Here is a 22,187-nt window from a genome sequence, read left to right as displayed (position 1 = left end):
CGCCGGGTGCGCCAGCATGGTGGCGTTGGCCAGGACCAGCTTTGCGCCCGCAAACACCGCGGCCATCGGCTCCGTCCAGGCGATGTCGCCTTTGCCCGGCTTGCCCCGGAGGGCCTCGTGCAGGGGGCGGAGGAGCTGGGCGACGTGGGGCACGAAGCGGTGATAAAAATTGACCATGCCCAGGAATTCCTGGAGCCCCTTGATCGTGCGGGGGCGCGGGAAACTCCTGACCGCCTCCACCTTGGCCGGCAAAGGGATGGCCCCGTGCCTGGTGATGCGGTGCCCCAAGAAGTCGATGGCGGTGACGCCGAAACGGCACTTCGCGGGGTTGATTATCAAGCCGTGCTGGCCCAGGCGTTCGAAGAGTGTGCGGAGGTGGAGCAGGTGCTCCTCCCGGGGCGCGCTCGTGACTAGGATGTAGTCCAGGTAGACGTAGATGAAAGATAAGTCGCGCAAGACGCTGTCCATGAGCCGGTGGAATGCCGGGGCTGCATTTTCCAACCCAAAAGGCATCCGCAGGAACTCAAAGAGGCTGAAGGGGGTGATGACGGCCGTCTTTGGTACATCGTCTGGTCGTACGGGGACCTGGTGGTAGCCCCGGATGAGGTCCACCTTGGAGAAAACGGTCATGTTTGCCAACCGGGCGGAAAAGTCTTGAATATGCGGGACCGGGTAGCGGTCGGGGGTGGTGGCATCGTTGAGCCGTCGGTAGTCACTGCACGGCCGCCATCCGCCGCCGGGCTTGGGCACAATCTGCAGAGGAGAGGCCCATGCGCTGTTGGAGCGCCATACGATGCCCAGCCGCTTCAGCGTGGCGAACGCCGCTTTCGCCACGGCGAGCTTCGTGGGGTCGAGGCGGCGCGCCCGGGTGTAGACCGGTGGGCCGACGGTGGGGATATGGTGCTCCACCCCGTGTTTGACGGCCACTGCTGAAAAGGTGGGCCGCGTGAGTGCCGGGAAACTGGCGAGGAGGCAGGTAAACTCGTCCGCTGCTGGAAGCGTACAGACTAACCTCGCCGGGACGGAACCACTCAGCAAGCCGCTTGGCAAGCCGCTCGGTGAGCCGCTGAGGGAGCTGCCCAACGAACTGCTCAGCGCGCAAGCAAGCGAGCTGAACGTTTCGGCCTGGACGAGGCGTCTGTGCTTCACGTCCACCAACAGCCCATGCGCACAAAGGAAGTCCGCACCGAGCAGGGCCATTGGCACGCTGGTGGTGACGAACGACCATTGGAAGTGCTGCCCTCCGAACCGCAGTGAGAGGCAACACTTCCCGAATGTGTGGATGGGTGTTCCGTTGGTGGCAAGCAAAGCGGGGCCCCGGCCCGCGGCTTGCTTGTCGGACGCGGAGGCAGGGAGGACGCTTACCTGCGCTCCCGTGTCGCACAGAAAACGACGACCAGACGAGGTGTCCATGATGAACAGGAGGCTGCCGGAATGGCCGACGCTCATGGCCGCAAGTGAGCGCCGGCCCGGTCGTTTCCCGACCCGTCAAAAGAACACGGCGAGCGGCACGTTCTAGCCTTGCGGCCGAACCTGGCATGATATTAGCACCAGGTTTGCGGCGGTGGCGGCCGCGTCGGCCGTGCCGGCGGCGGTGGTGGTGGCGGCAGCGGTAGTGGGCGGGGCGTAGCAGCGGCCACGAGGGAAGCAGGGGGCGCTGTAGCCTCCGCACCGGGATCCACTACGGCAGCACCGTACACCGACCGCGTGTCGCAGGCTGCGAAAAATTTGTCCGCCTCTCCGGCCAGGGCGCAGGGTTCCGTTGTTTTTGAACCGGCCAGCACGAGGCGCACCTGTACAGGTAGCTGGTGGAGGAAAAGTGCTCGGAACAGGAAATCCGGGCGCTGGTCTCCAAGAAGGGACAGCATAAAATCCATCCGAACGGACGGTCGTGTGTCGCCGAGGGCGGGAAGGTCCAGGAGGCGGTCGGCGCGTTCGACCTCCATGAGCCCGAACGTGGTGAGGAGGAGACGTTTGAGCGCCGCGTACTTGTGGTCGCCGGCGGGCGCCGAAGGATGGACACGACGCGGGCGGCAGTGCCGGGCCCGAGGGCGGCGACCACGTGGTAGTACATGGTCTCGTCCGCCGTGATGCCCCGGAGTTGGAATTGAGCTTCGGCCTGCACAAACCAAACGTCGGCTTGCGCTTCCCAGAACTCCGGGAGTTTGACGGCGACGGCGTTGGTAGCCATGGCGCGTTCGGGGGTCAGCGACGGCTGAACCAGTCGCGGTCACCAGTGTGGTGCTGTGCACACACAACTCGTTTTCCAAAAAGGTAGACCACAACGCGTGGTACAAACGAAAGCACTTTATTACAAGCTCAGACATCAGCACTGGGCGGGCTCGACCTTCGAGCCCGCATATATGTCCCGAGGCCACGCCTTGCCCCCGGGCGTGGCCGATCGGCCGAAAGGCGGGGCATGTATCTCAGTTCCACGCCCGGACGCTCGTGCCACCCATTGGTGCACGGAATTATTGATCATTGTGCCTGCCACAATGTAAAGATTAGCGAATTAGATCTTGGGTTCAAGCAGTCAAAGGTTAATGGTCAAAGTCTGTAATAGATCTATAATTTGAGAATGGCTAAAGGGATCTAAAGGGATCAAACTTGGTACAGATATGTATAATGATGTAAGAGTTAACTGATCAGATGCTGGGGGTCCCGAGGTCAAAGGCCATATGTCAGTGGTGTGTGGTTCGTGTGCAATCACTTGGCTGCTGGTTGCATCATTTTTCTGTGGGTGTGTCTGCCGCTGATGCAATGCCTCTCCATAACGAGTTATCTGGTACTCATTTTGCCGACCTCGGAAGGATGACAGGCTGAGTCAACCCCCCTGGCGTTAATTCAACGGAATCCGAACTCAGGACCTCAGGATCCCAAGCCAGCCGCCCTAACCATTCGGCCAACACCATGTATGGTCAGAGGTCATGTCAGGTAAAAATGTAAGAACTTGTGAACAGCTGAAGGGATTTAAATTAAAAGTTGGTACCGGTATCGATAATGATGTTCACATAAACTGATTAAATTTTGGGGTCAATAGGTCACAGGTAATGTCACGTGACAATGTGCTAACTTGGGCACAGCTGAATGTATTTAAATCAAACTTGATACAAGTATTATAATGATGTAATAATGTGGGCGGAAGCATATCGGTCGACGTCGTGAAGTTGAAGAGTGCCGTTCTAGTGTATTGGTATAATGTGACTGTTGAGTATAACATTTTTGTTGGCTGTTCCTCCACTTTATTATGGGCAGAATATGGCCAGCCCAATTAAATAATCACTGGTGTGCATGTTCCCCATTGCCCAATTTGCAGGAGTTGCACTCCAGAACAACAACAACAACAGCAGCAGCAGCAGCAAGAGCAGCAGCAACAGCTCTCTCCCCAAGGTGCGTAAAGCATTGCATCTCATCATGCTTAGTAAACATGAATAGTGTTTGTAATAATAAGGGCAATTGGCTGAATCAATTTTTTCATGCGTTTGGTGACGGAGTCAAAAGAGAATTGCCATCTGGGAGGTTGTGAGTTCAAATCCAGCTTTGCAGGACCTGGCTGCACATTTGAATATTTCTGAGGATGACTCAGGGCCCATCCCACTCCCAGCCCTGCACTTTTCAGTGCAGCACACAATGGTGTAGAAGTATAAAACTTCTAAGTGTTCATTGACATGTCTATCCTTAAGAATAGGCAAGTTATTTCTGGCATCTCAAATTAAATTCGTCCCTCGTTCTTTTAATTATCAAGACAGTTAAATAACATGCATTACAATGACAAATGTCCTTTCTGGTCGCTTCTTATCAAAATTCTCATGAAGGTATCAATCTTCAATGTAATGTTCATGAGAAGAACACTAAAATGTGATGTTGTAGCGACCCATGGGTCCCCCAAGCGAGACCAGCAACAGAATCTCCTTGCTCCAGCCGGTGACGTAACCGGCGGGCAAACCACGGCGCCGGGGTGGCCGGTCACGTGACCACCAAAGCGTGCCGCGCGTGCGGTTATAATCCTTTGCACCTGTCGGTCACGTGACCACCAAAGCGCGCCTCGCCTGAGAGGCGGGGCTTTCGGTTTCGGTTGTGCTTTCTGGTTGTGATATATATATGCAGCCCGATAAACGGGCTTTTCAGAGTTCCCGAGTTGGTTTTTACAATAAACATCTTCTCGGACGAGTTTGTGTCTTGCCCGTCACTTCGTCCGTCTCAAGCAAGAGCCCTGCTCTTCACTGGTGACGCCGAATTTACGACACGCGATGGACACCGCAGTGTCCCTCAAATTGCCCACCTTCTGGGAAGCACACGCCGCCGTCTGGTTCGCGCCGGCGGACTCCCAGTTCACCCTGCGTAGCATAACGGAGGACGCCACGCGATACCATTACGTGGTCGCCGCGCTTGGCTCCGCGACCGCCGCCCGCTGCCTGAGCTTCTTCCAGAACCCGCCCGCTGACGGCAAGTACGACGCCATCAAGGCACTTCTTCTGGGCGCTTTCGCCCTCTCCCCGGCTGAGCGCGCACGACGCCTGCTCGACCTTACTGAGCTCGGTGATACGCGCCCGTCCGAACACATGGACTACATGCTCACGTTGCTCGGCGAGCACCCCTCGGATTTCCTGTTTAGGGAGCTTTTTCTTCGCCAGCTCCCGGCCCAGGTACGGGTCGCCCTGGCAGGCACGACCATCGTGAACCCCCGCGACCTCGCCAAGGAGGCCGACAAGATCGATTCGGCAAGCCGGCTCGCCGGAGCAGCGAGCCAGCTCGTTGGGGTGGCGGCCGGGAACCCTCCTGCCCACCCGCCCGGCACCCGCGACGCAGTTTCCTTCCCGGAGGCCGCCGGGCCGGCGCGACTGGCAGCGGCGACGCCGCGTCGCCCGGTCCCGACGCGTCGACCGGAGCCCCCGCCAGACCCGGCCTGGTGTTATTTCCACACCAGGTTCGGGCAGCAGGCCCGATCATGTCGACCCCCATGCACGTTCGGCAAGTCGGGAAACGGGCGGGCCGGCGTTCCCTACCAGCAATGAACGCCGGCCGTTCCGGAAACCTGCTATTCATCGCGGACCAAGCGTCGGGGCGGCGCTTTCTCTGCGACACCGGCGCCCAGCTGAGCGTCATTCCCGCTTCGGCGGAGGACAGGCGGGCCGCCTTTTGCGGCCCCTCCTTAATCGCGGCCAACAGCTCCGCCATCCGCACCTTCGGCCCACGCACCGTCCCCCTCCGCTTCGGCAGCCAGCTCTTTCACTGGGAGTTCGTGACGGCGGACGTCCCCATGGCTTTGCTCGGGGACGATTTTCTGTGCGCCCACGGGCTGCTCGTCGACGTGAAACGCCGGCGTCTCGTCAACGCCGAAACTTTCAGCTCCCTGGCATGCGCTTTGAGCCGTTCCGCGCCCACCGAGTTTTCCTGCGTCCTCCCATTGGCAGACAACTTCGCACGTCTCCTCGCGGAGTTCCCGGCCCTCACGCGACCGACGTTTTCAGCCATGGCGGTGCGTCACGGCATCGAGCATCACATCCCCACTACAGGCCCGCCGGTGTATGCCCGGGCTCGCCGTCACGATCCCGCCAAACTCGCCGTTGCCAAGGCCAAGTTTGCCGCGCTGGAGCGCCTCGGCATCGTGCGGCGCTCCGACAGCGCCTGGGCCTCGCAGCTGCACATCGTCCCGGAGCCGGGGGGCGGATGGCGGCCATGCGGCGACTACCGCCGCCTAACGACGCCACTACCCCCAACAGGTACCCCGTCCCGCACATCCAGGATTTTTCCGCCCGGTTGGCGGGGCGGACCATTTTTTCAAAAGTGGACCTGCTTCGGGGGTACCACCAGGTGCCCGTCCACCCGGCCAACATCCCGAAGACGGCCGTTATTACACCTTTCGGCCTCTTTGAATTCCTCCGGATGCCCTTCGGCCTCAAAAACGCGGCACAGGCGTTCCAGCGCCTGATGGACGGCGTGCTGCGCGACTTGCCGTTCCTCTACACCTACCTGGACGACATCCTCGTCGCCAGCACGTCCAGAGCCGAGCACGTCCTCCACCTCCGGACGCTGTTCGGCCGCCTCAGCGAGCACGGATTGATCGTCAACCCGGCCAAATGTCACTTTGGTGCGGCGACGATCGACTTTTTGGGCCACCGCATCACCCGGACCGGCGCCGTGCTGCTACCGGCCAAAGTCGAGGCCATCGCCGCTTTCCCGTGCCCCGCTCTGTCAAGGTGCTGCAGGAGTTCCTCGGGATGGTGAACTTTTATCACCGCTTCATGCCCCGAGCTGCGCAACTCATGCGGCCCTTGTACGCCGCCCTCCGCGGCCAGCCGGCGAAACGCGACATTGTCTGGTCCACGGACATGGACGCTGCTTTTACCGGTGCAAAACGGGCCCTCGCCAACGCCACGCTGCTGGCCCACCCGGTACCCCAGGCTCCCATCGCCCTCACCACGGACACCTCCGACTACGCCGTGGGCGCGGTCCATGAACAATGGGTAAACGGGGCCTGGCAGCCGCTCGCGTTCTTCAGCCGGCAACTCCTGCCCAACGAGTTGAAGTACAGCACCTTCGACCGCGAGCTCCTCGGGCTGTACCTGGCCGTCCGCCATTTTCGCCACCTCCTGGAGGGCCGCCCGTTCACGGCTTTTGTCGACCACAAGCCATTGGTTTTCGCCATGGCCAAGGTCACGGAGCCATGGTCGGCCCACCAGCAGCGCCACCTCTCTGCCGTGTCGGAGTACACCACGGACATCCGGCACGTCGCCGGGAAGGACAACGCCATGGCCGACTGCCTTTCTCGAGCCGGCGCCAACGCCGTCCACCTCGGCGTCCATTTCACCCTGATGGCAACGGACCAGGCCACCGACGGCACTGTGCAGGCGCTCCGGGTGGCGGACACGGGCCTCCGCTTGGCTGACGTCCCCTTCGCGGACACGGTCCTGCTGTGCGACATCTCCCAAGGCCGACCTCGCCCCGTTGTGCTGGTCACCTGGCGGGGTCGCATTTTTGCTTCGCTCCACGGCCTCTCTCACCCGGCCCCGAAGGCGTCCCAGAGGCTGGTGGCGGCACGTTTCGTCTGGCATGGGCTGCGGCGGGACGTCCGTGACTGGGCCAACGCCTGCACACCCTGCCAGCGGGCCAAGGTCCACCGTCATACCCAGGCTCCGCTGGCTCCCTTCACCATGCCCGAGCGACGGTTCGACCACGTCCACGTGGACCTGGTGGGTCCCCTTCCCCCATCGCAGGGGTTCACCCACCTGCTTACCATGGTGGACAGGACCACCAGGTGGCCGGAGGCCGTGCCCCTCGCCTCCACCACCACCGCCGACGTGGCCCAGGCGTTCATCACCACCTGGGTCGCGCGTTTCGGCGCACCAGCGGACATCTCGTCGGACCGCGGCCCACAGTTCACGTCCGAACTATGGGGCGCGGTCGCCCGCACATTGGGCGTTACCCTGCACCGCACCATGGCCTACCACCCCCAGGCCATCGGGTTGTGCGAGCGGTTCCACCACTCCATGAAGGCCGCACTCATGGCCGGCCTCCAGGACGACGGCTGGCCGACCGGCTCCCGTGGGTCCTTTTGGGCCTCCGCACGGCTCCCAAAGAGGACCTCCAGGCGTCCACCGCCGAGCTGGTGTACGGCCAGGCCCTCCGCGTACCGGGCGAGTTCATTCCCGACGCCACCAGCCCCTGGTCCGCCGCGCGCCAGCGCACGGACTTCCAGGAGGCCGCCCGATGTTTCACCCCGGTGCCCACGTCCCGCCACAACGACCCCCAATCCCCCCAGCACTCCGCACGGCGGAGTACGTCTTCGTGCGCCACGACGCGCACCGGGGGCCGCTCCGGCCACCATACGACGGACCCTTCCGGGTCCTACGACGGGACAACAAGTCCTTCATCGTCAACATCGGCAGCCGGGCGGACCGGATTTCGCTGGACCGCCTCAAGCCGGCCCACATGGACGTCGGCCAGCCACCACGGCTGGCTCTCCCACCGCGGCGCAGCCGCCCCCCGCCCACTGCACCCCCCGTCCTACCACCCGCCACCACACCGGACCCCCCCCCCCACCCCCCACGACTGGCCAGGGGTCATTTCGGTCGGTCGGGTCATCTGGACCCCCCTCAGGTTGACCTTCCTGGATCAAGTCCATTCTGGGGGGGCGTGTGTAGCGACCCATGGTTCCCCCAAGCGAGACCAGCAACAGAATCTCCTTGCTCCAGCCGGTGACGTAACCGGCGGGCAAACCACGGCGCCGGGGTGGCCGGTCACGTGACCACCAAAGCGTGCCACGCGTGCGGTTATAATCCTTTGCCCCTGTCGGTCACGTGACCACCAAAGCGCGCCTCGCCTGAGAGGCGGGGCTTTCGGTTTCGGTTGTGCTTTCTGGTTGTGATATATATGCAGCCCGATAAACGGGCTTTTCAGAGTTCCCGAGTTGGTTTTTACAATAAACATCTTCTCGGACGAGTTTGTGTCTTGCCCGTCACTTCGTCCGTCTCAAGCAAGAGCCCTGCTCTTCAATGTGATGATATAAATATTTCAGTAATAATTCTTTGATGAATCTTAACAATACTGCATTACAGTTTCTAGGAATATTGTAGAATAAGGGTTAATTATATTATTAGAGATATGTGTGTGTATATACAGTGCATTCAGAAAGTATTCACACCCTTTCACTTTTTTCACATTTTGTTATGTTGCAGCCTTATGCTGAAATCGTTTAAATTCTTTTTTCCCTCATCAATCTACACTCAATACCCCATAATGACTAAGAGAAAACAGGATTTTAGAAAGTTTTGCAAATTTATTAAAAAGAAAAAACTGAAATATCACATTGACATAAGTATTCAGACCCTTAACTCAGTACTTAGTTGAAGCACCTTTGGCAGCGATTACAGCCTCGAGTCGTCTTGGGTATGACGCGACAAGCTTTGCACACCTGGATTTGTGGATTTTTTGCCATTCTTCTCTGCAGATCCTCTCAAGCTCTGTCAGGTTGGATGGGGAACGTCGATGGACAGACATTTTCAGGTCTCTCCAGAGATGTTCGATTGGGTTCAAGTCAGGGCTCTGGCTGGGCCACTCAAGGACCTTCCCAGAGTTGTCCCAAAGCCACTCCTGCGTTGTCTTCGCTGTGTGCTTCGGGTCATTGTCCTGTTGGAAGGTGAACCTTCGGCCCAGTCTGAGGTCCTGAGTGCTCTGTTTCAGGTTTTCATTAAGGATATCTCTGTACTTTGCTCCGTTCATTGTTCCCTCAACCCTGACCAGTCTCCCAGTCCCTGCTGCTGAAAAACACCCCCACATCATGATGCTGCCACCACCATGCTTCACCGTTGGGATGGTATTGGGCAGATGATGAGCAGTGCCTGGTTTCCTCCAGACATGACGCTTAGAATTGAGGCAAACAGTTCAATCTTGGTTTCATCAGACCACAGAATCTTGTTTCTCACAGTCAGAGTCCTTTAGGTGCTTTTTTACAAACTCCAAGCGGGCTTTCATGTGTCTTTCACTGACGAGAGGCTTCCGTCTGACCACTCTGCCATAAAGTCCAGATCGGTGGAGTGTTGCAGTGATGTTTGTCCTTCTGGAAGTTTCTCCCATCTCCACACAGGATCTCTGGAGCTCAGCCAGAGTGACCATCGGGTTCTTGGTCACCTCTCTTACCAAGGCCTATCTACCCCGATTGCTCAGTTTGGCCGAGCGGCCAGCTCTAGGAAGAGTCCTGGTTGTTCCAAACTTCTTCCATTTAAGAATTATGGAGGCCACTGTGCTCTTGGGAACCTTCAATGCAGAATAAATTTTTTTTGTCGGCTTCCCCAGATCTGTGCCTCGACCCAATCCTGTCTCTGAGCTCTGCATGCAATTCCTTCGACCTCATGGCTTGGGGTTTTTACTCTGATATGCATTGTCAGCTGTGAGACCTTATATAGACAGGTGTGTGCCTTTCCAAATCATGTCCAATCAATTGAATTTACCACAAATGGACTCCAATCAATGTGTAGAAACATCTCAAAAATGATCAAGAGAAATGGGAGGCACCTGAGCTAAATTTCAAGTGTCATAGCAAAGGGTATGAATACTTATGTAAATGTGATATTTCAGTTTTTTCTTTTTAATAAATTTTCGAAACTTTCTAAAATCCTGTTTTCTCTTTGTCATTATGGGGTATTGAGTGGAGATTGATGAGGGAAAAAATGAATTTAAACGATTTCAGCATAAGACTGCAACATAACAAAATGTGGAAAAAGTGAAGGGGTCTGAATACTTTCTGAATGCACTGTATATATTCCAATCTAGCTCAGGGATTTGAAAGTATAACTCAGACTTTGGTCAGGCGCCAAGAGATATCCTTTGAAATGGAAACCACATCTACATATCTCTCTTCTCCAGCGCTGTTTAAATACCAGTTTGAGAGATGAGATTCGAGAAATACTTTATCTTGTCTTACTGGCGACTCATGGTGCCTCCTGTGAGGAAATTCAACTGTGTTCCTTGTTGACCAACTGGTGAGATAATGTCTGATTCAGTGTTATCAAGAACTCCCCGTCCTCCGATCTCCCCCTCCCTACTTCCTACCACTTTGAAGACGACCTGACCAAATCTTATCCTTTGTCTTCTTTCACTATAAAGGGAATGAAGTCAGCTGAATCGACAGAAGACTTTCTCGATCCATGGTTCCTGTTGCTGTGTAAGCGGGCTGGACTCTGTATCCCTGTTGTAACTTTTTTTTGTAAATTGTGTGAGCTTTTCAGTGATATTAAATAATTACAAGTGGTCAATGTGTGGACATCCCATAGTTTATGTACACAAATATTGCCACTACAATGGCCTCCTCATTTCGAAGGGCACCATGGGTCTTTAACATCCACAATGGGACAGGCAGTACTGAAGTTTCCTTCGATGGATGGCACACTCATTGATACAATGCCATGTTTGTAAAACACCAGGATGGCAGTTTATGGTCTCCAGGTAGGGAGTCAAACCCAGATGAGAAGGCTCAATTGTGAGTATGCGACCTCTGCGCTGCCCTGTCATGTCTAAATCCAGCTTTGGGCAACAGTATTATAGATATTCAGATATTAAAAAGATATCCCATGGTATCTTTCACAAAGTGGAGGGGAATTACCACCGGCACCTTGAACAAGTTACTGCCCCAACCAACTCCAGTGAAATGGCAGGACTGGTTCATGAAACAGTTGGGCTAATCTACCTGCTGCGGCTGACCCAACAAAAAAGTTAGGATTTCATGGGGACATTAAAGTTGTCTCGTAGTAGTTCATCACATGAAAAATTGGCACTTCTCTCTCTGTCTATATGTCTGAACTTTATAGAATAAAAATAGGACCGTGGGTCCTGAAGCTCAACTGGATCAGGAGCAACAGTCACTCAAACCCTGATATTTTAATGCAGTGAACAAACTTGGGTACATCATGGGTGATGATGGTTGTGATCAAGTTTCATTGAACTCGTGTGTGTAGTTTCGGAGAAGAGAGCAAATACCTATTTTGGGGGACAACCCCAACCCCCACCCCTCCGTAGACCTTCTTAATGAGCACAGATTTTGATGCGGTCAATACACCTTCGTTAGACATCAGATATGAGGCTGGTGGCCAAGTTTCATCAAAACCGTGTGTGTAGTTTAGAAAAAGAGAAAAAATACCTATTTGGAGGGGAGGTGGCAATCCAAAAAAAACCCCCCCAGTAGAACCCCTTAATGAGCACAGATTTTGATGCGGTCAATACACCTTCGTTAGGCATCAGATATGAAGCTTCATGCCGAGTTTCATCAATATGATCAATGAAAAACAATTTTTTTGCTTAAATTTTTTTGTAATATCCACAGGTAAGACAATTTAACGTTTTATTGTGTGATAATAACATTATAACTGGCATTATTATGTGATATTGCTCGCTTACCATTTAAGCGTTAGATAATTGAAACACATGGAGTTGGGTTTGAAAGCTATGCACATTCTTACGTATAGTTTCCCTAATTTACCTAAATTATACCATTACAATCACACTTGAAAGTCATCACAGCAGTAGGAAATGAATGACAACAAGAAAGAGCAATCAGAGATTGCTGACCCTCGACAGGGCTTGTTTTTAGTGGTTTTAAATGGGTTTTGTGCTAAAACAAATAGGGCGGCCGAACCACGTGACCGATGACGTCATTGTTTTTTTTTATCCACCAATTTATCCATAGATGACACTCAAGAAATTTCATCTTGATCGGATGAAGTTTTGTACTTGTCGAATTATGACGTCAAAATGGAGGACCCTATGACATCATCATTAACATATGTTATTTCCCTTGGAGAGTTCTTTACAATGAGCCATGTCTCTATTATTTATATGCAGCGCTTTCGGAGATATAGAGGTGCAAAGTTTTCGGTTTTTCCAAGATGGTGCCCGCACCACCTGACCTATGACGTCATAACTATCATTAAAATGTTCTGCAGTAGGAGGTGCATCTATGGGGGAAATTTCCTGTCAATCAGACCCAACAGTTGCAGAGAAAACTATAACGGCACTCAGTCGAGAGCATACCTCCGCCTGGTTGGCCATATTACTCAATGGTGAAGATTCACTTAAAAAATTATACGAGCTGGATCCGGATCCGTATCTTCACCAAAATTGAATCGATTCTTCTTTGTCTTACACACAACCGGTCCAACAAGTTTCGTCAAATCGCTCCATAACTTTTTGAGATATCCGGATATGTATCGTTTTAGTCCCTTTCTCCCAATGGTGAAGAATCACTTAAAAATTAAATAATTCTCATATCCGAATCCATATTCAGATATATACCAAAATCGAATCGATTCGACCTTGTCAGACCCCAAACCTGCCCACCAAGTTTCGTCTAAATCCGTCCCCAACTTTTTGAGATATCCTGCTATGTATCGTTTTTGGCCCTATCTCCCAATGGTGAAGAATCGTTTTTAAAAATTCTATTGCGAGATCTGAATCCGGGTCTTCACCAAAATCTTATCATTTCGTCCTTGTCACATACACAACATCTCTGCCAAATTCCGTTTGAATCCGTCCACAACTTTTTGAGATATTTTGTTCACAGACAAACAGACATATGTGAAAACATAACCTCCATCCACGTTTGGTGGCGGAGGTAAAAAAAAAAATCATCTTGATCGGATGAAGTTTTGTACTTGTCGAATTATGACGTCATAATGGAGGCACCTATGACATCATCATTAACATATTTTATTCCCCATGGAGAGTTCTTTACGATGAGCCATGTCTCAATTTTTGCTGTGCAGCGGTTTCGGAGATATAGTGGTGCAAAGTTTTTCGGTTTTTCCAAGATGGCGCCCGTACCACGTGACCGAAGACGTCAATTTACTCTACAGGGAAAACTCTACAGGGAAAATTTCCTGTCAATCGGACCAACGGTTTCAGAGAAAATGATATTTAATCTGCGCAGACTCTACAGGGGTTTCCGGTCCCTCGAGCAAGGAAGCGACTTGGACCTCTGCACGGCAGCAAAGCTAAATAGTCTAGTAGGAAGACTAGGTCCCCCTGCACCCCCCGGAGATATACTTCTAATCAGTGTTTCTAGATTGGAAAAAATGTGTAGAAAATGACTAGCTATGGCCCCAAGCTGAAATAATGTCCCACATACCATTTTTATGCAAATTACTGCTGCCATTATCAAAAAAAGACTAGGTCCCCCTGCACCCCCCGGAGATATACTTCTAATCAGTGTTTCTAGATTGGAAAAAATGTGTAGAAAATGACTAGCTATGGCCCCAAGCTGACAAAATGTCCCACATACCATTTTTATGCAAATTACTGCTGCCATTATCAAAAAAAGACTAGGTCCCCCTGCACCCCCCGGAGATATACTTCTAATCAGTGTTTCTAGATTGGAAAAAATGTGTAGAAAATGACTAGCTATGGCCCCAAGCTGAAAAAATGTCCCACATACCATTTTTATGCAAATTACTGCTGCCATTATCAAAAAAAGACTAGGTCCCCCTGCACCCCCCGGAGATATACTGAAACTGGCAGTGACTGGTGATTGAAATGCGGTGCCTTTTTGTGTTTCAGGTCGAGGTACGTGAACTCCCCACGATCTACAGCAACCAGGAAGAGACTGATACCAGGGTGGTTCTGTACCTCCATCATGCTGCTACCATCGGATACAAGAACGCTGTAGTCAGAACACCGGACACAGACATCCTCCTGATCCTGCTCCACCATGCCCACAACATCAAGCTGACGGTGTACCTGGATACAGGGTCAGGGAAGCATCGCCAACTTGTCAACGTCTCTGAGCTGGCAGAATCCCTGGGAGAGGACTACTGTGCCACTCTCCTGGGGTACTATGTGTTCAGCGGAGAAGACTGCACCAGTGCCTTCAAAGGGAAGGGAAAAGTCGGGCCCTTGAAAAAGCTGGAGAAGAATCCCAGGTTTCACAGGGCATTCGGTGAATTTCACAGGGTATTTAGAAAAATAAAACTTTGTGTTAACGTCTGTGTAGACGGACCTTAATATGAGTCTATTATTTCGTAAAACTGTGATTATTTTGTAAATAAAGCACTAATTAGCATACTAGTATACCATAGACACATGTAATCATGTTATGAATAGTTCTATCATGATCTATGCCCTTCAAAACATGGGTCTAGACACCTTCATTTTTCAATTATCTGCAATATTGGCTGAGATATGTCAAAAATCGTTTTTTTGATAATGGCAGCAGTAATTTGCATAAAAATGGTATGTGGGACATTGTTTCAGCTTGGGGCCATAGCTAGTCATTTTCTACACATTTTTTCCAATCTAGAAACACTGATTAGAAGTATATCTCCGGGGGGGTGCAGGGGGACCTAGTCTTTTTTTGATAATGGCAGCAGTAATTTGCATAAAAATGGTATGTGGGACATTTTTTCAGCTTGGGGCCATAGCTAGTCATTTTCTACACATTGTTTCCAATCTAGAAACACTGATTAGAAGTATATCTCCGGGGGGTGCAGGGGGACCTAGTCTTCCTACTAGACTAAAAGTATTTTTTCCATTCGTGTCTTCGTCAATTTCTACTCGTTTTTTATTGTGCATGTGTTGCAGTGTGTTTTCCAGTTGGTGTTGATTTGCAATTCTTGCAAACTTTTGTGTTATTTAATCGTTTTCTGTTCCCACCGCGTGCACGGCCTGGTTTCTCTGAGCTTCCCTCCCCCCATCGGTGTTTTGTGAATTTAAGTTCTTTCCTTCGCTGTATTGCTTATTTCTTAGATTTTTCTCTTCTCCCCCTAACTTCCCCGAACATCGACCACTTGTCTAACGTTTTAAATACCGTAATTAATCGTGTTCTGCTCCTCGTGTACCCCCGTCGGTGTTTGTTAACTTAAGTCCCCTACTTCGTGTTTTGCTTGGCTCTTAGATTATTCCCTTCCACCCCAAACATAATACTCTTTGTCTGACGTTTTAAATCCCCCCCCCCCCCATAGTTTATGTCCAATCAGCCACTTTCTAAACTCCCCTCTTGCCCCTCCCCTCCAAATCCCCCCTTGCCCCGACACTCTGAAACTCCCCCCTTGCCCCTCCACTCCGAAACTCCCCCCTTGCCCCTCCCCTCCTAAACTCCCCCCTCACTCCTCCCCTTCAAAACTCCCCCCCAACCCCTCCCATTCAAATCTCCCCCCATACCATTCCTCTCCGATTCTCCCTCCCCCCTCCTCCTCCTCCCCACTTCATCTCCCTTCTATCTCATACCTCCACCTCCCCCAACCTTCTACTTTCCTCTGCCCCCCCCCCTCAAACAACCCCTCACTGTGCCTCATCCCTTCACCATCAAACCTTTCGTTCTCCTCATCCTTCCCTTTCTTGTAACTCTTCTGTAAGCTCTGACACACTATCAACTGCTCTCCCTACCTCCCCCTCTGATCCTTCATCTTACCCAACCTCTCCCCTCCACTGTCCTGTACCCGATGCTCCCCCTCTCTCTTCATTAACGGTATGGACCTCAAACATCCGGGGCCTTCGCTCAAACCTGACTGATCTCTCCATGCAGGCTGCTTCTGACAATCCAGACTTGATCTGCTTAACAGAAACTTTCCTCCTTCAAGATGTCTCCGATTCCTTAATATCTCTTCCTGGTTACTCCCTCCTCCGGTATGATAGACCTGAGCCTCGTCCTGGTGGTGGGGTGGCTATCTTTATCAAAAACTCTCTTCCTCACAATCCTTGCACTGCCCTCTCTCCACCTCACCCCCAGGAGTACCTCTGGCTACGGCTTCCTCTCCGCTCCCACCTTTTGTTCATATGTGTTCTGTACCGTCCTCCAAACAGTGATGACTCCATTTACATTTCACTGTCTGACAACATGGACCAACTTCTATCAACTCATCCCAACTCTCTCTTCCTCATATGTGGCGACTTCAACTGTCATCATGCCAGCTGGCTGGGTGTGGGTTCATCTCTCACCAGCCATGGCACCTCAGCAAAGGACTTCTGCGACTCACTGGGATTGACACAATCTGTCAATTTCCCGACCCGAATCTCAGCCAATGGTGTATCTTCTCTTCCAGACTTGGTTATGACAAACTTCCCTCCTCCGCTCTATCTCACCCTCTCTCTGTTCTTTTCACCCTCTCTTTTGCTCAAGGTCATCTGCCAGCATCCTGGAAATCAGCAAACATTACCGCTTTACACAAAAAAGGTGCAAAAACAGATCCTTGCAACGACAGACCAATCAGCTCGCTCCCAATTATCAGCAAAGTCATGGAATTCATCATTGCTTCTGATATCAAATCCTTCCTCTTCTCCAATGGCTTGATCTCCGATCATCAATTTGGATTCAGACCAGGCCATTCTACTCTGGACATGCTGCTTCTGCTGGCTCAACAATGGATGGAGGTCCTCAATGCCAAACAGGAAATCAGAGCCGTCTCCCTTGACATATCACGTGCCTTCGATACGGTCTGGCACCCAGCTCTGCTCCCCAAACTCTCCTCCTATGGTATCCATGGAAATCTCCATGCATGGCTTGCGGACTTCCTCTCTGGTCGTAGACAACGTGTGGCCCTGAATGGATTTCTCTCATCTCCCCATCCTGTTCAGGCTGGAGTTCTCCAAGGTCGTGTTCTGGGCCCTGTGCTTTTTCTGGTCTTTATCAATGATCTCTCCGAATCTCTGGAAAATCCTCTCTATCTCTTTGCTGATGACTCCACTATCTGCCGCTCCATTCCTCTTCCCTCAGATGGCAGTCTGCAGCCTCCTCACTCTCTGAAGACCTGGACAAAATCACAGACTGGTCAAACAAGTGGAACATGTCTTTCAATCCTGCCAAATCTCACACTCTTACTATGTCTCTCCGAAAAGATCGACTGGACAACCCTCCCATCTACTTTCTCAACAAGCCTCTCCAAGAAGTTCTGTCGCTCAAGCTTTTGGGTCTCACTATCTGCCATGATCTTTCTTGGGAAAACCACATTTCCAAGCTGGCCTCCAAAGCCAGTCGCTGACTGGGCATCCTCCATCGTGCGAAGTTCTTCCTCGGCACACCTGAGCTCCTCACCACATACAAGGCTTTCAGCCACAGCTCAATAGAATACTGTTCTACCCTATGGGCCGGTGCTCCTGCCTCACACCGAGCTCGGCTTCACGCTGTTGAAACCAAAGCTTTCAGAATCATTGGAATCTCCCGTGATGAAGCTATCTCCGAGGGCCTTTCACTCACTCACCGCAGCCAGGTAGGTGGTCTTTCTGTCTTCTACCGACTCCTCTCCGGCCTTGCTCCCCCAGCTCTCTCTGTGCTTTGTCCCCCAAGATCTGCCAGCAACCCTCCGATGGTTAAACTGCCGAAATCTCGGCTCTCTGCTCACCTTCACTCTTTCATTCCTCTTTTCTCCCACCTCTGGAACAAACTCCCACACTCCGTTCAATCCCACTCCTCCCTCCAGGTCTTTAAAACAGCTGTTCACCACCATCTCTTATCTTTCCCCATCCAAAACCTTGATCTTTTCTACCCCCACTAATTCACCCCAGATCCACCTTGTTTGAAATTCCAATTTCTTTCCTGGAGGTCCCGGCAGTGTCCATATGTTTTATACCTCTCCCACCCCCACCCCCCCCCCCCTTCCCATGCTTCCCTCCCCCCCTAAAGCCCTCTCCCTCCCACAGATCTCTCGATGTCCCTGCTCTCAGATGTTGTGTTTGTGTTCCTCCCCCTCTCGCCCCATCTTGTCTACCGCTCCCCATGTTATAAGTTTTATGTGTCGGTTTGTCTTTCTGTGTGATTAATGTTAGCTCTTTCACGAGCCTCGATCTTGTATACAAGAAAAAAAAGAAGAAAAAAAACAAAAAAAAACACAGAAAAATAGACTCGAATGCAATACCCTCTCCTCTGGCGAGCGTAATAAAACAACATACCATTAAAGTGGTTGAGATTCTTCTTCCTCGTTCTAATGCAGCACAAAGCTACAGGGTAGCATCATTGGCTGAGGGCAAAGCTGTGCCGTTAAATGAATGTCGTTAATGTGCCGTTAATGCAGTGCCCTCTGCTGGTTAGGGCAGGAATTTGTAATTTTACTTTTATGTCGGCAATAGCTCAACTCATCTTCGCAAAGGACACCAAGGGATCTTTAACACCCACCAACGAATGCTGGCAGACCGAACGCCCAATTTAACGTCCATCCGAAGGAGCGATGCCGTCCTGCCAGCGGAGGCTGGGATTGTCCATTGTTTGAAAAGAAATAAAACCACATCCAATTGGGGATTAAACAAAGCACCACCACACCAATTTTGTAAATTCAAAAAAAAGGAAAGAAAGGGCAGACTTGGCTGCAGGTGACATTTTGTCCGCGATTCACAGACTTCATCAGCATCAATACTCATTACATGCTCCAGGTTTGTCACTCCTTTTACTCACCTTACACTGGCACATGGCCCAGAAGTGGTCGTCGTGAAGTTCTTATTGTATGGGTTTGTGTTGTGATTTTGTTGGAGGAATGCCATGCTCTTCCTTGTGGGCTTTTCTAACATTTGACTCATTCATCAGATGCCACGGGTGATGGAGAGCCCTCCGATACCGGTACTAATGACAAGGAAACCAGTTTGATCGAGGGAAGAGGGCCCACTGAGAGTGAAGATGATAAGAAAGGTATGTCCACTGTATTTTGTAATCTAATCACTGCTCACACTCAGAGTATGTATAGCGAAGCAAACAAACATATATCAATTTTAAATTGGTAATTCTAATTTTAATTGAATGAAATTTTATGTATAAACAAACAAACAAGAAATATGTCGTACATAGGACGATACTTGCGAAATCCCTAAAACAAGTTGTTGACCTTTTCAATTTAGACCTCAAAAATCATTGGTGCTTGAATCCAGTGACCTAATATGCAAACCTTTTTCAAATTTCAAGTCAATCGGATGAAAATTGAGGATTTTATAAATTTGACAAAGTTGGTGACCATTGGCCTATGTTGACATTTTGACTTCTTGACCTCAAAATCAAATAGTGTTCCTTCCTTATGAACAACTCTACCATTTGGTGAGGTTTTGTAAAGATCGGTTTAAAATTGTGACCTGTAGGCGATTGGCAAACAGACAAACAGAGAGACAGAGAAACAGATAGACAGACATACAGACATACAGACATACAGACATACAGACAGAATAACGCACACAACCAACCAATATGCTTGAAAAATCTTCGATTTTCGCAAATGACAAACAGACAAACAGATACGGGTGAAAACAGATTTTGGGGACATAGCAGACCTGCCTGCTGAACTCGGGGGGGGGGGGGAGGGTGGGGAGAGGATAAAGGGGTGTCGGGTGTCTTTTGGATCCTCAGAGTATTTTTGGTGCTCAGGGACTTTTGTGTCATCAGACACTTTTGGGACTTTTGGGTCCCCAGGAACTTTTGGGTCCCCCTGGACTTTTGGGGACTTTTGGGTCATTTGGGTCCTCCAGGATGTTTGGGTCATCTGAGTCTTTTAGGTCCTCAGGGATCTTTGGGTCTTCTGGGTCTTTTGGGTCCTCAGGGACTTTTGGGTCCTCAGGGACATTTTGGTATTTTGGGTCCTCGGGGACGTTTGGGTCTTCTGGGTCTTTTGGGTTCTCGGAACTTTTGGGTCTTCGGGATCTTGTGGATCCTCAGGAACTTTTGTGTCCTCTTGGTCTTTTGGAGTCTTTGGGGTTCTGAAGATCTGAGGGGTCTTAAAGGGTCTTCAAAGGTCGAAGGGGTCTCGGCAGTCTAAATAGTTAAAAGGTGCATTTCAATAGTACGGAATTAATTAATAGGCTACGTAATTAATAGACACAAAAAGTATGTCATATACACACACACACACACACACACACACACACACACACACACACACACACACACACACACACACACACACACACACACACCTCATCCATTTACAGTGGATATGCAAAGTTGAAGTCTTTGGAACAACGTCTTCTACCGACTCCTCTCCGGCCTTGCTCCCCCAGCTCTCTCTGTGCTCTGTCCCCCAAATATTCCTACAAGTCGCACAAGATCTGCCAGCAACCCTCTGATGGTTAAACTGCCGAAATCTCGGCTCTCTGCTCACCTTCACTCTTTCATTCCTCTTTTCTCCCGCCTCTGGAACAAACTCCCTCACTCCCTTCAATCCCACTCCTCCCTCCAGGTCTTTAAAACAGCTGTTCACCACCATCTCTTATCTTCCCCCATCCAAAACCTTGATCTTTTCTACCCCCACTAATTCACCCCAGATCCACCTTGTTTGAAATTCCAACTTCTTTCCTGGAAGTCCTGGCAGTGTCCATATGTTTTATACCTCTCCCACTCCCCCCCCCCCCCCCTTCCCATGCCTCCGCCCCAAAGCCCTCTCCCTCCCACAGATCTCTCGATGTCTCCATGTCTCTCGGTCCCTGCTCTCAAATGTTGTGTTTGTGTCCTTCCCCCTCTCTCCCCATCTTGTCTACCGCTCCCGATGTTTATTTGTTTTATGTGTCTGTTTGTCTTTCTGTGTGATTAATGTTCGCTCTTTCACGAGCCTCGATCTTGTATACAAAAAAAACAAAACAAAAAAAAAAACAGAATGGATACAGGTAAGAATATATCTTGGGCGGATTTGGGAGTACTGCAAAAGCTGGCATGTGAAATCTCATTTTTATTTTGCATTCATCCTATCTAGTATAATCTTAATAAGAATCAAATTTGATTCACTGAAATATTAATATACCCTATCCCTTACACCCACCCATTCACAGATCATATCTGAGACTACCAAGAGAGAGGATATGTGAGTGGCAGATCCAATCCAAGAAGTACCTGCGTAAAGTAAAAGTGCCTTTACCCAGCGAAGATTTGAGCATACTCCGTTTGCACTTCTGACAGTGGAGTTTCATGTGGTTCAGGGAACCCTGCTCCCCTACCGCTCCCCTAGCAGCTTATTACCACTTGCTCACATATTTGCAATAACCTTTACACTTGCGCTTTCTTACTTTTAAATGAGTTTTAAAAACACAACAAGAAATATTAGTTTTACACTTGGGCTTTGTGATGCAATTTGTGAGGTGAAATGAATAAAAGAATACCAGCAACTGTTGTGTAAAATATATATCTATCTATAATTCCAGTAATCTCTGTGTGTATGTATGTATGTATGTCTGTATGTCTGTGACCGCTGTTTCTCGACAACCACGGGTCCGATATACTTTAAACTTGCCAGGTATATTGCTGGGGACCCGAGGATGTGCCTTTTCAAGGTTTCATATTAATCGGAGAAGTAGTTACCGAGCTATGTCCAAAAAACGATTCAACCAATCAGAGAGCAGCGAGCTATCACGTGTGCCGAACGTGGCGAACAGACTCTGCCTCGGACGGCACATTTGAGAGCGTATTCATTTATTTCACGTTGGCAAACTATGTTGCCGTTAAACTATGTTTTAAAACTAATTAAAACTAATTTGCGATTCATTCGCTTTCCTGCGCGTTTGTGCACGCGATGGCGATTTCTTTACCAAACTCCGCAAGCCGTTCGCTTTGGACCAAACCATTTCATGTAAATAGAGGGGGGGGGATTGTCACCGTACTCGCAAGCCGTTCGCTTTGGACCAAACCATTTCATGTAAATAGAGGGGGGGGATTGTCAACGTACTCGCAAGCCGTTCGCTTTGGACCAAACCATTTCATGTAAATAGAGGGGGGGGGGGATTGTCACCGTACTCGCAAGCCGTTC

The 22,187-nt window shown here is 50.9% G+C and overlaps 1 protein-coding gene across 1 annotated transcript in view; it reads left to right on the top strand.

The window, feature by feature from the left end:
• LOC137417229 (vimentin-like) overlaps nucleotides 1-21,550 on the top strand; it is a 67,458-nt gene extending 45,908 nt beyond the window's left edge. The window contains exons 8-10 of the mRNA XM_078770461.1: nucleotides 3,317-3,390; nucleotides 18,998-19,099; nucleotides 21,217-21,550. Of these exons, the coding sequence (XP_078626587.1) occupies nucleotides 3,317-3,390; nucleotides 18,998-19,099; nucleotides 21,217-21,227 (187 nt within the window). The 3' untranslated portion in view covers nucleotides 21,228-21,550. The remainder of the gene's footprint in view (nucleotides 1-3,316; nucleotides 3,391-18,997; nucleotides 19,100-21,216) is intronic.
• The last annotated feature ends 637 nt before the right edge of the window (nucleotides 21,551-22,187 follow it).

The sequence above is a fragment of the Myxine glutinosa genome, chromosome 1 (genome assembly GCF_964187855.1).
Source record: "Myxine glutinosa chromosome 1, kmMyxGlut1.1, whole genome shotgun sequence".
Lineage (NCBI taxonomy): Eukaryota > Metazoa > Chordata > Myxini > Myxiniformes > Myxinidae > Myxine > Myxine glutinosa.
The sequence above is the reverse complement of the archived record's forward strand: the minus strand, read 5'-3'. Positions and strand labels throughout refer to the sequence as shown.